We start from the raw sequence: 22084 nt of genomic DNA on the forward strand, positions 1-22084 counted from the left end.
TTCCAAAATATTAAACATAATGTTAGAACAACACTGCAAATTATTCAAAGAAATATATATATATATATATATATATATATATATATATATATATATATATATATACACGTACATGTATATATATATATACGTACATGTATATATATACACATGTATGTATATATATATATACATACATGTATATATATATATATATATACGTACATGTATATATATATATATATATATATATATATATATATATATATATATATATATATATATACGTACATGTATATACGTATTCGCGATATTGTGCCAATTCAAGTTTTAAACTACCGCAGACTTGTTTCATAGCTTTCAACTGAGAGGCAGATCCGATGCGACTGACAGATAAACCGACGTTAATAGCAGGTCTAATTCCGCGATAAAAGAGCTATGTTTCCAAACATATTTATCCATCAATAATGGAGATCACATTGGTTGGAATATAGGCCGATACGTCTCCCGCTTGTGTTTCAATAACGGATAAGGCGGTCAAGCTACCTGCACCTGTCTGGTCCGATCGTTTAGCAGCTCTTTCTAAGAGACGGGAATGTAAATAGAAAACATCGCCTGGGAAAGCCTCACGACCTAGTGGTCGGCGTAACAATAATGACATTTGTCGACATGTGTATATATATATATATATATATATATATATATATATATATATATATACACATGTACATAGATATATACATATATACATATATATATATATATATATATATATATTAAAATTAAATTTAGGGTTAAATATATTTTCAGTCCTTGAATTTTTGATGTAAGATTGAAATTTGTTTATGTTCAAAATTTTGATATATTTTAGCATTCAAACTTTAAAATTTAATGGATATACTCATTTTAATTCAATCATGTTAAAAAAATTTAACATGTCAAACACATTTCATACTAACATTTGAATTGTTTACACCATTTGACTTGTTTCCACTTTCATATCTGTTTGGAAAACAGGTTTTACACAAAAAAACTTTGACATAGACCAAAAGATATCAAAGTTTTAAACAAAGACGAATTCTAATTTTGTGTCAAAGTTTAGGGACTGAAAACATACTTAACCTATAAATTTAAATTTGTTTGTTTTATGGTGTGTGTTTTTTTTTTTACAAAAATGGGTTGTTTTTCCCATTTATTACAAAAATGGATCAGTTTACTAATTAACTACATCGTAGGGGCAATTTACTACAGATTTGACTTCTCTTTACTTTTTCTTTAACTTTTATATAATTATAAAGTTTTGTATACTTTTTTTGAAAATAAATTTTTAATAATTTGATTAAAAATATTTTAAATAAAATTTTATTATTGCAAATTTTATAATAAAGTTTAAAATATCTAAATTTTAATAAAATTTTATCATTTTAAATTTTTTAATAAAATGCAATAATAAAATTTAAAATATTAAGTTGTAAAATATCTAAATTTTAATAAAATTTTATTATTCTGACTTTTATAATAAAATGCAATAATAAAATTTAAAACATTAAGTTTTAAAATATCTAAATTTTAATACAATTTTATTTAAAATATTTTTAATCAAATTATTAATTTTTTTTAAAATGTATATAAAACTTTAAAAGTTATATAAAATTTAAAAAATATAGAGAGAAGTTAAATTGTTAGTAAACTACCCTACCATATAATTAATTAATAAACTGACATAATTTTGTAATAAATGGGTCAAAGCAACTTATTTTGATAAAAAGATCACTTATTATCTTAAGATTTTTATTAGAAATCGTGTCAAATGTATTATTTATACATAATCTCTTAATGACTACCCCGCATAAAAACTCATCGTTTTTAATGAACTCAACTTGGAAGGTGAGAATCAAAATGCAGTTTGTGATGTAAGGTTCTAAATTCCAATTAGTGTTTTGATAATAGTATTGGGCGCAAAGTGAACTGGACTCGACGGTCCAGCCTGCTAGCCCGCTAAACGGATAGGTCGAGTTAAATTTTTTAATTTATTTTGGTGTAACTCATTTTTAATTTTTGGATTAAATATATTTTTGTCCCTTAATTTTTAGTAACTTTTAAAATTAGTCAATTTCAAAATTTTGGATCAATTTAGTCATTCATTTTTTAAAATATGTAAATTTAAGATTATTTAATGATTCGTACTATTATGTTTTGTCATAATTGAATCTAATCGCAAGATAAGGATAATTGATCATAAAAATTTTAAAATCATCAAGTAACCAAATATGTCTTTATTGTTAACTTTCTCAAGAAAAACTTCCTCTCGTATGACAATGCTACAATTCACAGATTCATTTTGACTATAGATACGATTTTCTGCACTGCTATGCCATGCAATTAACCCTTGAACTCAGTGTTCCGACATTCACACACCCAACTTCTCTCCCATCAAGCTTTCAATATATTCTTTTTCTTCCCACATTATGTCACTGTCTTTCTATTTTCTCTATACATCCTTGTCCTCCTTCCACTTTTGGATGAAATAATGTTGGAGCTTTAGTAATACAATTTTGAAAATTTGGATTGCATATACAAGAACGTGAATGGAAGAACATCAAACTCTTGTTATAAAAGCCTCAATTTACACTATATCCCTGTAACTTACAAAGGAAGAGTAATGAACAGTGAACACACTCCTTCCCTTCTCTTTCTATAATTTTGATATAAATTTTGTTGTCATTTAAAATATATCTAGTTGTATAACTAGAAAAAAAAATTTATATGTAATTGACTAATAATCATCCTAATTTTGGTTTGCACGAGCTATCTCACCCGACTTGTTCATTCGTGCTCGTCTCGAATATTCTTGGATCTTTCGATCACGCTCTTTGAGCATCTGATCCACATTGTTTGATGAAACCAGTAATGGACCAGAGAGGTGGCAGATATTGTTCCCCATGGGTCCATGGCCCTCCTGAAATAGGGACCACCATCAGGAACCAGCAAAAACCCAAGATAAATGACATATGCATACAAATTACAAAAATGTGGAAAACTGGGGACACAAAAAGCAAGGTTTTTTCATTGTTAATTGCTAGCTAGAAAAAGCTATTACCTTCATGTGGATCAAGTACAACCGAAGTTAAAAAATTTAACATTGATTAAGAATGATAGTTAAGTTCATTACATATTCTTGATTTCAGATGATAAAAATGTTTCTTTTTTATCATTTATTCAGAATGGTGGTTAGGTTTAAAGATGAAAGCTTTTTTTGAAACAGAAGCATTAAATAGGATTTAGAAAATTTAAATTTGTTTAAATTCCAGTCCACTATAACCATTTTTCACTTGTATTTGAGTTCAGAGAGAACAGTAATAAACATTTGGAAGGTAACAACAGTTAAAAACTAACCTGAATTAATGTTTGAGTGGAGACTCTAGCGTTTTCGATTTGCCTGTGATCAATTCTCTGAGAATGGCGCTTCTTATCATGCCTTCTTCTTGACTCTGATCCAGCATTAGTTGACTCCAAAGATCTTTGTGCTTGAATTGCTTCTCGGGGTCTTGAAGAAACATGGTTTTCCTTTTTATCTCCGGATAATGAAGTCCTAGATGCCACTCCAGATAGTTTTGGTAGGGCGGCTTTGTTTGAAACATAGGGCTGCTCACCAGCTTCCTTTACAGCCATTTCCCAGCTATTGCCTGGAACCAATGGACCTGAATGCATAGGCCTCTGATAAAGAGGCCCGGAGAAATAATTTACTGATGATTTATGATCCTCTGACACTTTCTGTGGAAAAACCAAATGTCCAGAAACAGGTTCTCTGTGAGGGTTGAAGAATTCGTTCCGGCTCCTTGAGTTAGGAAGGCGTTGTCCTTGCTGCATCAAATAAAATTATGATTTACTGAGATGAAGAAAAGAGACAGATTGCAGAGCACTAGACAAGGCAAAACACAAAAAAAGTAGTGCTTTCTAGAGGGATCTGGAACAGTGTAGTGCTTTTATGTTCAGTTGATGAAATTCAATCTTTCTTGTTTTTGATACCAGGTCTAACAAAATTCTATACACAATTTTTTTGTTGTATTCTCCTATGTGCCTAACTTTTAAATATGAAGATGAATAAGGAGAAACGGTGGGTTTAATTTTGTTTCCATTACCTGCATTGATACGCGACAGTCCTCATTGTCTTTTGATAAAATAAATGTCTGAGGTTCTTTCTCTTGCCGAACTCTTGGTCCATTTTTCTTCTCCTTTCTCCCATCAGCTCCTTGCCTAGGATGATAAACAAAAATTTATACTTGTTTACAATAGTCTCAGGTAACAAGGTTCCCATCTACCATAAATGGATGAATCCAATGGAGCAGAAAGCAAATTCAAAATTAATCATGCAAAATATATTTGCAGTTACATGACTGCAAAGCTTTAGAAATCAAATATATGCACTTTTTCAAAGATTTCAACAGTCAAATTCAACTATTTACACAAAATCAATTTCACTACTTGGCAGAAGTTAAAATCACATCAGAAGAAATTAGTATTGAAAACAAATCAAATTGTCTTTGGCTCAGCATCCTTTTCATGTAAAAAGCATATCATACAGCAAGTACCTTGTTGCTTCTTCCCAAAATTTAGTGTCCATCTCTTTGCAGGGAGGATATTTTGGTAAACTTGATGGATCGCAAGGAAGGGGTTCCGTTGAAAAGAACTGTCAATGAAGGGGTGAAATGTCAAAATGGAGAATCAAGGGCCTCATAGAAGTTTAGATTGGAAACGAGTTCCTTCAATATATTGAAGAACATTGCATAAGAAATTCGATAATTTTTTCCACTCAAAAGGTAACAGAGGCAGGAATCAGCAAGCAGGCTTCATCATCACAAGTACACACATGAAGCTCAGAAATTGGTACTCAAAACTCACGCAAGTATAAGTACATTGCATGAGTGCTTCACTTATTGTAAACAAAAAAGACTAACCTCACTCTTCAGGGCTGTAGCTGCTGTTCCTCGAAGTGTGGGATCTAAAGCAAGTAGGGATTCAATGAGCTTTGTGGCAGCAGATGGATATTCTTTAAATGTTTCAGCAACACAACGCCTATAATGATGGGGAGGCCTGAATACTGTTGAATGTGGTGACCGCAGCTTACGCCAATAGTCTTCAGACGGTGAGCCACAAAGTTTAAAAATCCTATGCAATTGCTCAACCTGCAATGAACAAAAATTAAACTTCAGGCACCTAGCTCTGTTACTGTAATAAGATCAATTTGAGAATTGACAATATTGCTTTAGAAACTGAAACTGTTCACATCAGTGAAGTAACAGTGCACGTATTTATGATGAGTAAATGATGAAGACTAGATTCTTAATACCTCTGTTTTTCCAGGCAAAATAGGCCTGCCACTATATAATTCCCCCAGTATGCAACCAGTGCTCCATAGATCTACTGCAACTCCATAATTAGACGCTCCGAGTAAGAGTTCTGGTGGCCTATACCACAGAGTTACAACACGGCTGGTCAATGGAACCTTGTGATGGGGATCAATAAAATTTGCCAGACCAAAATCTGCAATCTTTAAGGTGCCATTATTGTCAATGAGAAGATTTGAGCCCTTTATGTCACGGTGGAGGACACCTCGACTATGACAATGATTCAATCCACTAAGAAGCTGCTGCATGTAGCATTTAATCTGATACACAAGAAAAATCACTTAGAATTCAAAAAACTCATAAGGATAAATAGTTCCCACTATTAACTCTGACATCAGTATACAGAAGTGTTAATGACCAATTATCCCAAAAGCTTAAGCTGTTAGGCAAAGGCTCATTAATGGTTTTATTACATCTCTAACATGTTTGAATTACGGATAATGCACAGGCACAATTCTTCCATGTGCTGAAATTCAACTTTTCATTTTAGAAGAATCTGGGCAGCAAAGATCAAATTCATAGCAATTTGTTCATAAAGCTTTGATACCATGTCAATGACCAAATATCCCAGAAGCTCGAGTTGTTAAGTGAAGGCCATGAATGGTTTTATTACATCTTAACTAGAGGAATCATGACTCCATGTAAAACAGAAGACTGCAAGAATATAAGATATATCATCAATACCTGAGGTTCGGAAAACTTAATGCTAGGACTTGATGCAAGTCCTGTAAGATCATGTTCCATGTATTCAAAAACAAGGTACAAGCTGCGAGATGTCTGCGACGTTATCAATCCTTCCAGCTTTATTATATTTGGATGGTCAAGCCTACGCAGAACAAGAATCTCCCTTGCCATAAACTTGACACTCTCAGCATCAAAATTATCAAAGCGTACCCTCTTCAATGCAACGATCTTTTGGTGAGTCAAATCACGTGCCTTATACACAGAACTGTAGGTTCCTTGGCCAATCTGCATGGTTGAATGCCATCCCACAGGTCGTTTAATAAGTGAGAACAAAAAACAACATTAACCATTTATAATAGAATACTATTTCTTTGTCCCTCAAAAATAAGTTTAATCACCCTAACTCACATTTTTCATCCTCTACTTTTGACAAAAAGCTTTAATAATGAAAAATAATCCTGAACTCATTCCCATTACACAAAGCACAGCAAAATAAAATGTACAGAGTCCATTGTACGAAGGACTTAGTTTTTGTTAAAAAAAGTTAAAATGAAAACTATCCAGTCCCTTGTTGCGCTCTTTCCTTTTGCAGTTAGAAAAAGATACAAGAAAAGGTAGATACAAGCCGCATCTAAGCTTCATACATAAACACGAGCACAGGTTTCTGAAACACTCGTCAACAAAAAACATTATAGGATTAATTTCATAAGCATGCAATGTTTTGAAACCTTTGACAAGTGCGTTCACATGATGGTAACAACAATTGGTGAACTACACGACAGTTGAATAATAATGCAATCACAGAGTATGCAGCCAAGGTGAAAACTTACTTTACCAAACCTCTCAAAAGTGTCTGCCCTCCGTGGTATCCATCCTTGGATAGCTTCACCAGCAACAGAAGAAAGCCAAGTTGGCCAACCTGCTGCGACTTGCTCTCCTTCTAAACCCTTGGGAACCCTTCCAACACCAGGATGATCATGAACAGCCGATTCAGGTTTCTCCTTTTTCTTCTTCCCATTCTGATAATCAAACAACCGCATCGAACCACCAGATTCCTTGCCAATTAGTGAAACTTTCATATCAGCACCATCTAAAACCTTATCTTTCCCCCAAACTCCATCGACCCTTTTCTTGGAACCCAATGCAGAAGCCTTTATCTCAGATGTCCTTCTGCTAGATGAAGTTAATTCCCTTGCCACACCCTCCCTGCTGTCATCAACAGCTGCACTCTTGGAAGCTATGCACCCCATGTTGCACCACGAAGCTATTATTCAACTATACAATAATATTATTATCCTTCAATCAAGAACCACGATCGCAATCTTCCACCTACAACTCCATCATGCAAGTCACCAACTAATGCTCATGCATCAATTTGTTGTCGTCCTTCAAAAAAAAAAAAAACAAAGCTGGGAATTTCCCGTCCCTGAACCCTTAAAAATAAAAAATGGAAAAAACCACGCTTTCTCTGCCCCCTTTTGAAACTTTCAAACTGACCCAATTGCAGAGTCAGATATTCCAATCAAAGACGCAATTCAGAACCCTCCAGTAACACTGCGCCAACAATTGTCAACATTCAAAAAAAGAGGGTGGTGATGATCCTAACATTGGTATATAAGGAATGATAAGAGTGATTAATAAAGAAAATAGTGGGAATGAGAAAAATAAAAACTTGAGTGGATCTTTAAAATGGGGTTAAGGGTAAGAATGGAATGGTTGGTGAAAAGCTTAATATGAAAGAAAGTGTTTGATTTGGGTAAGAGTGAAAGTTCAACGCGTATTCATAATTTCACAAATTAGAGAAATGAAATATTAATATCTCCCTAACAACGGCTTCTGCCGACTAAACTCAGTCAACAGACCCCTCTCTTTCCTCTCAGGGGCTAAGAGTCTGCCATTGACGTTATGCAAGGAACAAATTTCCCCCTTTGACGGATTATTTTTATTTTTAAATAAATAAATAATTTTTTACAACCTAATATTTTATTTGTAAATCTCATATAACTGCAAGTTTTTCTTCTATTAATTTATTTATTCAATATTATCATTGATGAAAAATGCTACAAGAAAAATATATAAATTTATTCATGCCCTATTCATGAGAAAATAAGTTCATGATTTATTCGTACTTTTTAAAAGCTAAATTAAAACTCCAAAGAATGCAACATGCAATTAGTAATATTTTAGTAATCGCTCCACTTATTTAGCCTGAAAATTCTTTACACATAACTTTAGATATTTAATTAATTAATATTTTAGATATTTTAAAAAAATAATATTCATGTAATTTTCAAATCCGTGAAATGGTTTGAAGAGTTTATTTTGCTAGTCTCATGGGATAATGCATCTCTAGGCAAGTGAGAAAATATTAAAAATATTTGAGTATAATTTTTTTTTCTGAATTTTGTATTCTTAATTTATGATATAATAGCTACTTACTTTATATTCTTAAAATAATTTTAATTTTATTTCCAGGACACATTTATAAAATAACCAACATTATATTATTAATCTGAGTGAAATGAGGTTTAGTTTCTTTAAGTAAGTATTGAATTTGAATTCTATGAATGTAAAAAGTATTAAATTATTAATTAATTAGTTCCTCTAGACTGTAATTAATTATCAACAAATTAATTAATATGTCGTATTCTGTTTTGACAGAATTAATATGTAATACTTATAGCACTATAAAACAAATATTTAAATAAATAACTTAATTAAAAATTTATTTAATGTTTTCGTATGATAGAGAGTTTAATTATATCACAAAATTTATTGAAACAGGTTGAATATATATAAATTACAAAATCATTCCTAGGTCTAAGTTTAATTTATATGTATAGTTAAAAAAAATATACATAAATCTAACATAACTTACCGTATTAGCATTTATTAAAGAAGAGTAACATGGTAAAATGCTCAGATTATATTAAATGTTTGTCGTAAAACATTGTATATACGCCAATGATGGACATAAATTAAATTCGTTATACGTTTTGATACGTTTTACATTAATAATTAATTTTAAAGGGTTAACTCATAATCAATAAAAACGGGTCAAAAACCAAAACAAAAAATCCACTCAAACGTAAATGTTCCGTTTTTTCTTAATTATTTTCAATTTAAACTCAATTCTTTTAATGCAAATAAAAAAAAAAAAAAAAAAAAAAAAAAAAAAAACAGGTATTACACGTAGAAATGCACTAGGTTGTGGCAACCATGTTGTGAGACAATAAACCTTGTTAATTACATCTTCTCTTTATATTTATCTGCATTCATTCTGAATGTACAAAAATGGAAATTAAAACATAAATTTCTATGAGAATGACGCGACTGGAGCAGGTATATATATACAAAAGAATGTGTGAACTAACCTAGCGTAGTGAATGAACAAAAGAATGATCAAAAAAGAAAGAATGAAAGAATAGGGTTATGTTGTGAAATTGATGTGTTTGATCACCATATAAATGTGGTCTTGTTGTGTCTGTAGTGTGGGGGCACGCCAGGGAAGCAAGGAACCCCAGTAGCACGAACCCAATCGAGTCCATGGAAGAACTTGGAAGGTGAGAACAAACGTGCAGCTTTTGAATTCAGGTTCAAAATCCCATTCCAATTCACACGCTTTGATTTGTCTGAACCAGGGCCAGTGTTGTGATACTCTGCATAAAAGCAAGTATCCATACCAGTAGGGCCATCTAATCCCTGCCATGGCAAATACCCTTCACCTTGAATCAAGTCATCGATGTAGGTATCCATGAAAATGGTTCTCGAGTAACTCTTCCATGGACGAGCTAGGTAAGCTTTGTTATTAAATCTCACTGGGTGAAACTCAGGGTCGGACACAATGGAACCTCCTTGGATCACTATTCCAGATGGTTGTTGTTTCTCTTTTCTTCCTTGTGCTGTCACAATGCATTGTTGATGTTCCATTGGCTTTCGGACCATGAAAGTGCAATTCTGGAAAACCACAAGTGCATTTCCGAACACAAAGTCGATGGTACCGGAAATGGTGCAATCCCTGTAATACTGACGCATGGCGTGTACGTAAAGTGTGTCTTGATACCCATCCATTGAACAGTTGTAGAACACAGACTTGTCTGCTTGAACTCTCAATGCCACTGCCTGATGCTTCTCGGGTCCAGCAGAGTTCTCAAATCCCATGTTCATGCCCACAAAGTAATCTCCTTGAATAGCTGCATGGATATATAAGGTTATAATCATCATCAGTCAAATTTTTATACTTTTACCCTTGAAAAATACTTGTTTGATTAAATTCCATATATGATGTATATGGAATTTGAAAAGAAATATGAAAGAAGACATACCAACTGTGGCAGATCTATAAGTGGTGACACCATCCATGTAGTTTTTGTTGCCTGTTATTCTTGTCTTTTTCCCACCATCACCGATGAAAACCACATGACTCATCTTCTTTGTAACTTCAACATACTCTTGGTAGATACCCTCCTTGATGTAGATCACAAATGGCGTTTTGTTTTTCTTGGGCACTTTCTGCAGTGCCTCATTGATGGTTCTGAAATCTCCACTGCCATCTTTGGCTACCGTCACATTAGGCTTGCTATTCAACAACAGAGTTGCATTTAGTCCTCCACGATTACCAACCGACGAGGGTGACTCAGAATCTTGAAAGAGGCGACGCCCCAGTACTTTTGTGGCAGTCAAATTTGTGAAAGTATCATACAACGCTGTTATGATGCCAAGACCATTGCTAGTCATATGCATGCCCGTGGTTAATAAATCCTGCATCTTTTTACCAGCATCGCTCGTTGTGTTCTCAAACTCATCCAAGCAAGTGTCTTGGTATGTAAGTGCACCACTTAACCAAACTTTTAAGTTCATCAGGAGTTTATCAACAGTGAACAGGTTCAACTCGCTCATTCCGCTAAATGCCCTTTCTAACTCCCAAACCGAAAGATCCATCAGTTGTTTGCATGTTTCCAGTGCCATCTTGGCTCTGGGATCCTTCTCAATGTCATGCAAGACCTTCGTTTCTGCGAGTTTATCACTGATTTTTTCGATGGTTATATTGAAGGCAAGTTTGATGAGTTCATATGGATTTGTAGTTGTGCTGTTTCCCGCACCTGCTATGAGATTTTCCTCACATTCTTCCTTGTAATTCGTGGGGTGACAAAGGGATTCCACGGCTTTTACAGTGGCAGCAACATGTTCATTTTTGGTACTAACAATTTCTTTATTATCTCCATTTCCATTTGAATTTGAATTCGAACCATTCTGAATGAGGTTGATACCAAATATGATAGTCCCAACTATAGCCACCAAGAACAAGGTTGAAACAGCGATGATGATCCTCTTTCCTTTATCCTCATTTCTCTCCGACATTTCAAGTACGTAGCTCCTATCATACGTGGGTTTAGTGTAAAGTTAGTGGATTTCACAAAATAAAAATAAGACATCTCATAAACATGTTTTTGAAATCTGAACATGATCTTGTTTTATTTTGATCATCGTCTTTTAGCGCTAGCACGACATGCAACTAACGTTAACAACTAACAACAATGTGTTATCACTGTTTGCATATATAATGTCATCATCAATAATAAGGACAATATTTCAGAAATTCTAAAGATACAAACAAATAAACGATTTTTTCTTCTGAAATAAAGTCACAGTGGCATAAAATAATCATATATTGCATTGAATAAATAATAAATAATGTGTATATATTTATTTACGTACTATGTGAAACAAGAACCTTACGAAGAAAAGTGGAGAGAAATGAGATCTTTAGCTAACAACTACTCTTTGTCAAAGTGTTTGGAAGAATGTGCTTTCTTCCGTGTGCTGAGGTGCAAAGTGGAGAAGTATTATATAGCCAAAAAATGGTACTTAACCCCTAATTAAGTTAATCATTCTAATGCCATTCGTGTTTTGTCAAAATACCAAATAAGAGGAACGGATAAAAAACACAGATACTTGTCTTTTCCAAAATAAGAGGGGATAAGAAAACACAGATACTAAGTTGTATATATAATTGGTATTAGTGCAATTAGTGTTTTGTTAAAATGCCAAATAATTGTCTTTTCTAAAATAAGAGAAACACATATAAAACACATTACATATTATATATATATATATATATATATATATATATATATATATATATATATATATATATATATATATATATATATATTATTATTACTGGGTGAACATGTCTTAGGTAATGTTTAGATTAGGGGGTAGACATGAGGAAGAGTGAGTGAATGGATTGAGAAGATAAAGAAAAAAAAAATTATGGTGTTGTTTATATTGAGAAATTTGGATAGTTGAAAGGATCTGAAAGAAAAATGTGAGAATTTGTAAATGATATGATGGATATAATAGGTTAAACATTTTAATCGATAAAAATAGAAGATTGCCAATTTACCTTTTCATACAAATTTGATATAAATTTAAATTTAAGTAGCGAAAATTATATTAAAATAAAATTAAAATTGCTGGGATAAAAAATAAAATTGTAAAGATTGCATGTGATTTTTCCTTACATGTTTTACGGCTTCTTTGCCTTTTATTCAAAGAAGACAAAGTCATATCCCACAATTGTATTTTTTCAAACTAAGTAGGGACAGTTTTGTCTTTGCTCATCACTGAACAGTCCACTTACTCTCATCTTTACATCTAGCACGAATCAATCCATCACTCTCTCACCCAAATTTGCTTCCTCAAATTGGAAAAAAATCCTGAAACACATGTGAGAGAAGATTCAAATTAATTTTGGTCTATATTTGAATTCACTTTGTTAACAATGTCGAGTTTGATCGACAAAATAAATTCATATTTGAGTCGAGGATGACAAGTCTTATGTATATTTTTTTCTAAATTAACCCCTTTGATTTTCTTAATTTTAAATAAAATTTATGAAATAGTAAATATATGAGATGGAGAATGGAAGTGGAGAGTGAAGACGAAGGAGGAGAGGAAGAGAGAAAGAAGAAAGGAAAAGAAAAAGGGAAAAAATGTGAAAGAAAAGGAAAAAAAACTATAAAAATTATTTTTTTAATTAATTAATTTTGGTCTATAATATTCAAATAAACTTAGTTAACAATGTGGACTTCTTCTTCACTTTAGTCTCTTAGGAAAGTTTAATGAAAGAGAATTGGCATTGACTCTTCATTACTCAAATGCTCTAACATTTATTACATTGTGTTCACATTCAAGTAATTACCGTTGGAACAAACGGATTCGAAATACTAAATGGATGTGTTGGTGTTACCTGAACTACCTAACACTAAAATGATATACACAAAATAACAAAACTACGTGATACTAGAGATGACAAATAAACCCGTCTCCGTGGATATTGTCCGAACCCGTCTCCGTTTTGACGGGGAATCCCCGCATTGACTGAGTATGGATATGGGTATGGGGAATCCCCGACTTTTTCAGTTGGGTATGGGGATGTACATATACCCGCCATATCTCCATTCTCGTTTAAATTATTAAAATATTCACAATTAATCAAGTAACCTCTATATATATATATATACATATATATATATATATATATGTATATATATATATATATATATATATATATATATATATTTTTTTTTCTATTTTTTATTTCTTTTAATTATTTCATTTGTCATGAAACTCATTCTCATCTCCAATATATTTTTTATCTTATCATAACCTTTATGTAATTATGTTAAAATGATGTATGTTAATTAAAAAAAAATTATGCCTCACATTTGAATATTTATATTATTTTTTAATATTTTTATTTATTATAAATTTTCCTTTCACATGAGAATGTTTATACTCTCAATTTAGGGTAATATAAAAAAATTATTTACTTATTATTATTATTAATTTTTGTTTAATTTGAAGAACTCTTTTGTTTCATTAAAATAATTTTCGTTATTTTTCAACCATTAAGTATATATGTTGATATTTGAAAAGTTTTCTTAATTCTCTAAGATATTTTTCGTCTTATTATACCTTAGTTATACATTTGATTTGTTTTTTTTCGATAGTCTCTCAAATTATTTCTAAAACACACATTTGTTAGTTTTTTAATATTTTTATTTATTGTTTTTATTTTCATCATGTAGAATAATATTTTGATATATTCTATCTAATTATTTTTTATTTTATAACTTATTATTAATCATAATATAATTTTTTCACTTTAAATTCTGTTTGAAGTGGTTAAAATTATATATATATATATATATATATATATATATAATGATATTTAGGAATAGTATATGATAATTCACTACAAGAAAAACATGAAATGGTGACTGATTTAGTCAGTAACCCATATCAGTCACTATTTTTCGTCATTGGTGGTAGTAGTTGATTTATTGTCTGAATTAATGACTAAATTAGTGACCGATTCAATGATCGAATCGGTACTTGATTTAGTGACCAATTTAATTACTAATTTATTTGTAATTTAATGACAAATTTTTTGGTCACTAATGATATTTCTATTTAATTTTAACCACTTCAAACATAATTTAATAATTAGTTCTCGAAGGTATTTTTCATTTTATCATACCTTAATTATACATTTGATTTCCTTTGTACGATTTCTTTCGACAATCTCTCAAATTATTTCTAAAACACACATTTGTTAGTTTTTTAATATTTTTATTTATTGTTTATTTTCATCATGTATAATAATATTTCGATATATTCTATCTAATTATTTGTTATTTTATAACTCACTATTAATCATACTGTAATTTTTTTCACTTTAATTGTATAAATAACTTTTATTTACTACAATATAAAAATTTAATGTAATTGCTATGAATATTTTTTTGTCACTATCCAACATATATTGAAGGTCAAAAGATACAAAATCTATGTTAAAATTTTATTATTATGTTTATTATTTGTTCTTTGTGTCATTTTGATCAAGTGATGTATTATAACTTTTATTAGTGTATAAAAAAGAGATTCATTATAATTTAAAAAATTGAAGTAAACAAACATTTAAAATATATTTTAATTTGAATATTTGTTTTCCTTTTATTATTATGTTTATTATTTGTTCTTTGTGTCATTTTGATCAAGTGATATATTATAACTTTTATTAGTGTATAAAAAATAGATTCATTAGAATTTAAAAAATTGAAGTAAACAAACATTTAAAATATATTTTAATTTGAATATTTGTTTTCCTTTTATACTTTTTTGAAATATTTTTTAATTTTATCAACTAAGTTCATCAATGTTGTAGTTTGCAAATTTAATAAATATTTTGGTTCACATGAAATTTTATTTGGTATTTTAATATAAAATGTAAACAATTATAATTTAGGTTAAATTATACTTTTAGTCCCTATTTTTGTAGCAAAATTTGAATTTGGTCCCTCAATTAATTTTTATCTCAATCTGGTCCCTATTTTGGGAAATTTGACCCAATCAAGTCCTTTCCGTTAGTGGTGGAGTAACGGTGTTAAATGGGGTGCCACGTGTCAGCTTCTGGATTTTTTGAATTTTTTTTTGAATTTTTTGAATTTTTTTTTTATTTTTTATTAATTTTTTTAAAATTTTTTAAAAAATTAAAATTTTGCCACGTGTCAAGCTGACATCGTGCCACGTGGCAGTGACAGTGCCACGTGTCACTATTTGGGAGGTGTCATTTTCTCATTCTCAATTTGGTCCCTGTATTTTATTTTTTGTCTCAATTTAGTCCCAATTTTTGTAAAAATTGTGCAATTTTGTCCCTCTCCAAATTGAAGCCAAATTTAATTTCTATATAAATATGCACAAATATTTCTATCAAAATTGATAATTCAAGTAAATATTTTTAACAAGATTAAGTTTATTTTAATTTATATTTTACGTTAAACTTTATTTAAAATTGTTTTAAAGTTGTTAATAGAAAATAATGTTAATAAAAACATTCATAAATTATATTGATATTTTATTACATTATACTTTAATATTGTTTTTTATTTGAATTTATATTTTAAATAATTGCATATTTTTAAAATGTGTAAAATTCAATAATTTCTATACAAATATTTTAGTTAGTATAAAAATACCAATTATATAATTTAAGAAAAATTAACTAGTTTATGTAACAATAAAAAACAAATAAATTTAAAATTTGAAAACAATTTTAAGTAAAATTTAATGTGAAACAAATTTAAAGAAACTTGGTTTTATTGAAAATATATGATAAAAAAATTAATTTGAATAAAAAAATCAAATTTAATAAAAATATTTGTATAACATTTTATAATTTTTGTTTCAATTTGGAGGGGGACGAAATTGCATAATTTTTACAAAAATTGGGACTAAATTGTGACAAAAGATAAAATACAGGGACCAAATTGAGAATGAGAAAATGACACCTCCCAAATAGTGACACGTGGCACTGTCACTGCCACGTGGCACTGTCACTGCCACGTGGCACGATGTCAGCTTAACACGTGGCAAAATTTTAATTTTTTAAAAAATTTTAAAAAAATTAATAAAAAATAAAAAAAAAATTCAAAAATAAAAAATAAAAAAAATTCAAAAAATCCAGAAGCTGACACGTAGCACCCCATTTAACACCGTTACTCCACCACTAACGGAAAAGACTTGATTGGGTCAAATTTCCCAAAATAGGGACCAGATTGAGATAAAAATTAATTGAGGGACCAAATTCAAATTTTGCTACGAAAATAGGGACTAAAAGTATAATTTAACCTATAATTTATTTTAAGGTATTTGGCATCGAAGAAAATCTTCCTAATATTGAATATTTCATAATATTTTGTTTTTTTTACTGTAATTTTTTTTCTTTTATAAAAATTAATATTGAAGTAGTTAGAACACGGGTACGGGTATGGGTACGAGATTATACCCGTTACCCGGTGGGGATGGGGATGGGAAAAAAGTTTGATACCCGTTGGGTTTGGGTATAGGGATGTGGATGAATTTTTTATGCGGGGATGGGTATGAGATAGCGAAACCCGTCCCCGCCCCGTTGCCATCCCTACGTGATACTCCCAATTTTATTAAAGTCATTTTACCTATTCTCACCATAATTTTCATTTATTAATACAACTAAGACCACAATTTTACCGTTTCAACCAATGATATATCAACTCTCAATTGCATAAAAAAATTAATATAATTCAACAACTATATAAATTAACTCAAATCATTTTTACGTTCAACTTAGAAGTTTAAATCATTTCAATAAAACACAAACAATTTTCCTTTACAAACAACTGAAAAAGAAAAGACTGAGAACCCTAAATTACATCACCTCACTAAACAAAAATGATAAAAAGCTAAATAAATCAAAATAAAACATTATATACTAGTATAACATATTAACCTTATAATATGATATATGGGACAAAAAAAATAAAGAAAATGTATTAAAAAATAATTATCCTTAATTAAATTTTTATCGGAGGAAAATGATTTAGATAAGAAAAGTAAAAAATTAAAAAAAAAAGCTTTGAAAAGTTAAATAAAAGTCATAAATAATTTTAAAAAAATTACAAACATATGATAAGTTTAAAAATAAATAACTAAATAATTTGAATACTTATTAATAATTTGCAATGTTATCATTTATTCTTTTTAAAAATATTCAAAGTAAATCAGAAAAATCGGTTCTAATATTTATTAATAATTATGTTCACATTTAAAAAAAGACTATTTTTTAAAATATGTTGAAATTTTACCATAAAGTATTTTTTTTTCAAGTGTGTTAAAATTATAACATATTTTGAAAGCATTTTATGATTGATAAATTTGACACATTCAATTAAAATTTTCAAAATAACATCAATTGTCTTTTAAGTCCTTATATTTTTTATGGTGGATACACATACTTTCTCAATTTCATTTTTCAAAAGAAACTCCAAAAAGTAAAAAATACGAAAATTATGTTCGCCTGACAACATTATCATCATGAACGACATGTAAAGATACGAAAATTATTATTTGACTTCTGAAGAATTATTTTTCTAGTGTGTTAAATTTTAATTCACTTCTCCAAGGACTTTCTGAATGTCTTAAAATCTCTGAAAACTATTTTTCAGAGTATTAAAATATTAATATATTATGACCAATCATTTTCAGAGAAAAGAATTATAAAAGAAGTATATTAGTGAAGTTAGAAAAAAAAATATTTGTAATTACTATATTACTTTTCAATTTTAATAGCAAAGATTAGGGTGATAATATGGTGGGTACCAAATTTCTCTATAAAATCCATTCTCATCTTGATTTTTACATCCAATGGGAATGAATTTTTATCGTATTCCATCCTAACAGCGTACATTAATATTTATGTCTGAATTCGTCTCTTAACTTTTTTAGATATGACTTAAATATTTTTATAGAAAATAGATATTATTAAATATTAAATATCAAAGTAATATATATTTCTTTTTTTCCAATATGAACATAAAAAAATAATTATATAAATATTAAATAAAAAATTAAGGTATAATTACTCGTATAGTACCCAGTTTAGGACTAGTGTGTCAAATAGGTACCCGGTTTTAAAAAAGTGTCAATTGCATCACAACTTTTGAAAATTGCTTCAATTAGGTCTCTTTCAGACAAAGTTGACTAACGCCGTTAGTCAACGTGCCACATGTCAATCTGTGGTTTTTTTAATTTTTTTTTTAAAATTTAAATTTTTTTAAAAATTTTTAAAAAAATAAAAATAAAAATGCCACGTGTCAAGTCTGTGACACCCCGACTACTATACTAAATAATTATTATTTGATAAAAAAATATGGAATCAAATTTTTTTTTCCATACGATTATCCTTGAGAGAATATTAATAATAACATAACTTCATATTCATATATGTAGTTTGCATCTATGTAATTGTTCATGAAATATTACAAAAATATATATTTGTTAAATATTAAGAGTCCTACATCAGAATAGAAGATTTTCTATATTTTTAACATCTCCTAAAGATATTAATAGAAATTATCCATGAGTCAATCTTCAGAAGATCCACCAATAATATCCCGAACAACTCTCACTGAGCAGGTTCCTCTTCTGCTCATGGCTCATGCAACAGGTACATATGAAAGAAAAATATGAAAGGAGTGAGGTCTTTATAAGCCTTAAATATCAATCTTAATAAACTCAACAAACAATGCAGACACCGGGGGCCTAGATTTGGACCTATAACCACCAAACTTGATCTTGTTTTACCAGACATATGGATCCATATTCCACTTCTGATGATCCAATCTGAACATCAAAAGTTGCTTTGGGAAGTGATTAGGTAGTTGAGTATTTCTCATAAAATATTGGTACAATCATAATTATTTCTTTCTCGAGAATATTAGCCATTCATCGGCTCACAAAAGAGATATATACTCACTACCTAACCTTGGTGATGCCGAGCAGGTATCTGATAGTTCCAAGTTTGGCCTATGAATATCCTAGTCCAGAGCGCTATTCTGAACTATCCAGATATTCACCTACTTGGTAAAACTTCCTTAGACCCCACCATGGTCCCTGCCTTTCATCCCGCAGTGTACCAAACTGTGACTTCCCAAATACAAATACTTTGACACTGGTTTAATCTCAACTTATTGAAACCAGACTTAACTCTTACTTAACTGACACACTCTTGAGTATTTTCAAAGGTCATAAAATGTGATGACTATCAATTCATGTCATTGTATAAACAATATACAAAGAATATAAAACAACGATAAAATGTATATGCAAATTTCTTCTATCCAAGCTCACTAAATAAATAATATATACTTTCACTTCACATTTATTTATTTTTAATTGTAAAAATAATGATAAAATAAGAATCAAAGCAAGAACTTTAAATAAATAATTAGATAAGGGTAAGAACGTTATAAATAAACAAAAATATAAATTAAACAGGAGCAGTACGTAATTGGAGATTAAATAAAATAAATAAACAGGACCAGTGCATAACTGGAGATAAATTAAATTAAATAAAATAAATAAATAGGACCAGTGCGTAACTGGAGATAAATAAAATAAACTAAATAAACAGGATCAGCGTAACTGGAGATAAATAAAATAAATAAACAGGATCAGTGCGTAACTGGAGATAAATAAAATAAAATAAATAAATAGGACCAGTGCGTAACTGGAGATAAATAAAATAAAATAAATAAATAGGACCAGTGCGTAACTGGAGATAAATAAAATAAAAATAAATAAATAGGACCAGTGCGACTGGAGATAAATAAAATAAAATAAATAAATAAGACCAGTGCGTAACTGGAGATAAATAAAATAAATAAATAAATAGAATCAATACATATTTAGAGATTAAATAAAATAAATAATAAACAGGAGCAGTGTATAATTTAAGATAAAATAAAATAAATATAAGAGGATAATAAATGAAAATAAGTTAATAGAATAATATATGAGTCAAAATAAATAAAAGATTAATATAAAACCCATGAGCTTATCAAGATTAATATATAAGAGCTTAACCTCACTCCCCCTTACCTTATTGATTGAAGAGCACACTAATAATATTTGTAGAGGATTAGGATCCCTTTAAATTTTTGCTCTAAACTTTATTTTCCTATTTTCTTTTTCTTTCTCCTTTCTTTCTTCTCTCTTTCTCTCTCTTCTTGTCTTTCTCTCTCTTCTCTCTTCTTTCTCTTTCTCTCTCTTCTTTCTCTCTCTCCTTTCTTTCTCTTTCTCTTTTTCTTTCTCCTTCTTTCTCCTTTCTCTTTCACTTTCACGTAAGCTCCCTCCCTCATCCATATATATAATTTATGCATGTGCTATTTGATTTTTCAAGTCATAATTGCCTTCATTAAGAGATAATGTTTATCTCTTCTTATCTTTTTTTTTTCTTCTTTCTTATCTTTTCTTCTTATCTTCTTTTCCCTACTTCTCCTTTTATTTATTTTTTTTCTATATATTTTTATCTCTTTTAGAAAATTCATATATATATATATATATATATATATATATATATATATATATCTTTTTTTTTACACACACCTATTTAATAATATTTTTAATGTTTAAACTACATCATAATAAAATACAAAACATTAGTAAACATAGAAGATTTTCTAAGTGTTTTATTTAAAATAAATAATACAGTTTATTAAAAAAAAAAAGATGTTACAAAGTCCCTGTGTGTGACACGTGGCATTGTCAGTGTCACGTGGTATTGTAATGCCACGTGTCAGTGTCACTATCAGATGTCATTATGTTGATCTCGATTTAGTCTCCATATATGTCTTTTTGTTTCAATCTAGTACCTAAATATGTGTAGTTGATTTAATTTTGTCCCAATTTCTTTTTTAATAATTAAAATATTTTTGTAATCCATTTTTTATAAGATTAAAAATAATTAAGTATAAATATTTTTACAAAATTAAGTACTAATATTTATAATGTTTCTCTCAATTTCATACCAAATTTATTATTTGTATAAATGTTATACTAATATTTTTATTAAAAACGACTTTTTAACATATTACTTTATTAATTACTTTTTCATTAAGTACTCATGTTTTGTTAATTTTTTTTTAAAATAGAATAATATTGTATCTTACTAATTTTAAATCAAAATTTCTATTGGTATGATTGTTATACTGATTTTTTTTTATTAAAAATGACTTAATAAAATGACTTTTACCACTAAATTTTAATATAAATATCAAATACTTAATTTTTGTAAAACTTTTATACTTAATTACTTTTAATTTTATAAAAAGATATTTTAATTATTAAAAAATATTAGGTCAAAATTGAATCAAATACACATAAGTAGGTACTAAATTGAAACGAAAAAACATAAATGGGGACTAAATCGAAATCAACACACATCTGATAGCGATACTGACACGTGTCATTGCAATGCCACGTGACACTCACAATGCCACGTGGCACTCACAATGCCACGTGTCACACACAGGGACTTGACAAGTGGCATTTTTAATTTTTTTTTTAAAAATTTAAAATTAAAAAAAAATCAAAAAAACCACATATTGACACGTGGCACGTTGACTAAC

The 22084-nt window shown here is 29.3% G+C and overlaps 2 protein-coding genes across 3 annotated transcripts; both read right to left on the reverse strand.

Annotated features, from left to right (window-relative positions):
• Positions 1-2568: 2568 nt before the first annotated feature.
• LOC114185117 (putative serine/threonine-protein kinase At1g54610) lies at positions 2569-7918 on the reverse strand. The gene is made up of 8 exons (XM_028072644.2): positions 6902-7918; positions 6072-6356; positions 5330-5647; positions 4938-5165; positions 4572-4669; positions 4122-4236; positions 3376-3843; positions 2569-2938 (listed from the first exon to the last, which is right to left on the reverse strand). The coding sequence occupies exons 1-8, from the start codon at positions 7319-7321 to the stop codon at positions 2768-2770; spliced, it is 2103 nt and encodes a 700-aa protein (XP_027928445.1). The 5' UTR covers positions 7322-7918; the 3' UTR covers positions 2569-2767.
• A 1370-nt stretch (positions 7919-9288) lies between these two features.
• LOC114186120 (pectinesterase-like) lies at positions 9289-11888 on the reverse strand. Of its 2 annotated transcripts, none has more exons than XM_028074148.2 (3): positions 11790-11888; positions 10397-11448; positions 9289-10264 (listed from the first exon to the last, which is right to left on the reverse strand). In XM_028074148.2, exons 2-3 carry the CDS (start codon positions 11430-11432, stop codon positions 9528-9530), a joined length of 1773 nt encoding a protein of 590 aa, XP_027929949.1. In that variant the 5' UTR covers positions 11433-11448; positions 11790-11888; the 3' UTR covers positions 9289-9527. The 2 variants fall into 2 exon arrangements, with proteins under 2 accessions (XP_027929949.1, XP_027929950.1); XM_028074149.2 differs by having other exon boundaries at positions 11811-11884.
• Between the last annotated feature and the right edge of the window lie 10196 nt (positions 11889-22084).

This window comes from Vigna unguiculata, chromosome 5, assembly GCF_037176805.1.
Source record: "Vigna unguiculata cultivar grain cowpea cultivar isolate G323 ecotype 2 chromosome 5, ASM3717680v1, whole genome shotgun sequence".
Classification (NCBI taxonomy): domain Eukaryota; kingdom Viridiplantae; phylum Streptophyta; class Magnoliopsida; order Fabales; family Fabaceae; genus Vigna; species Vigna unguiculata.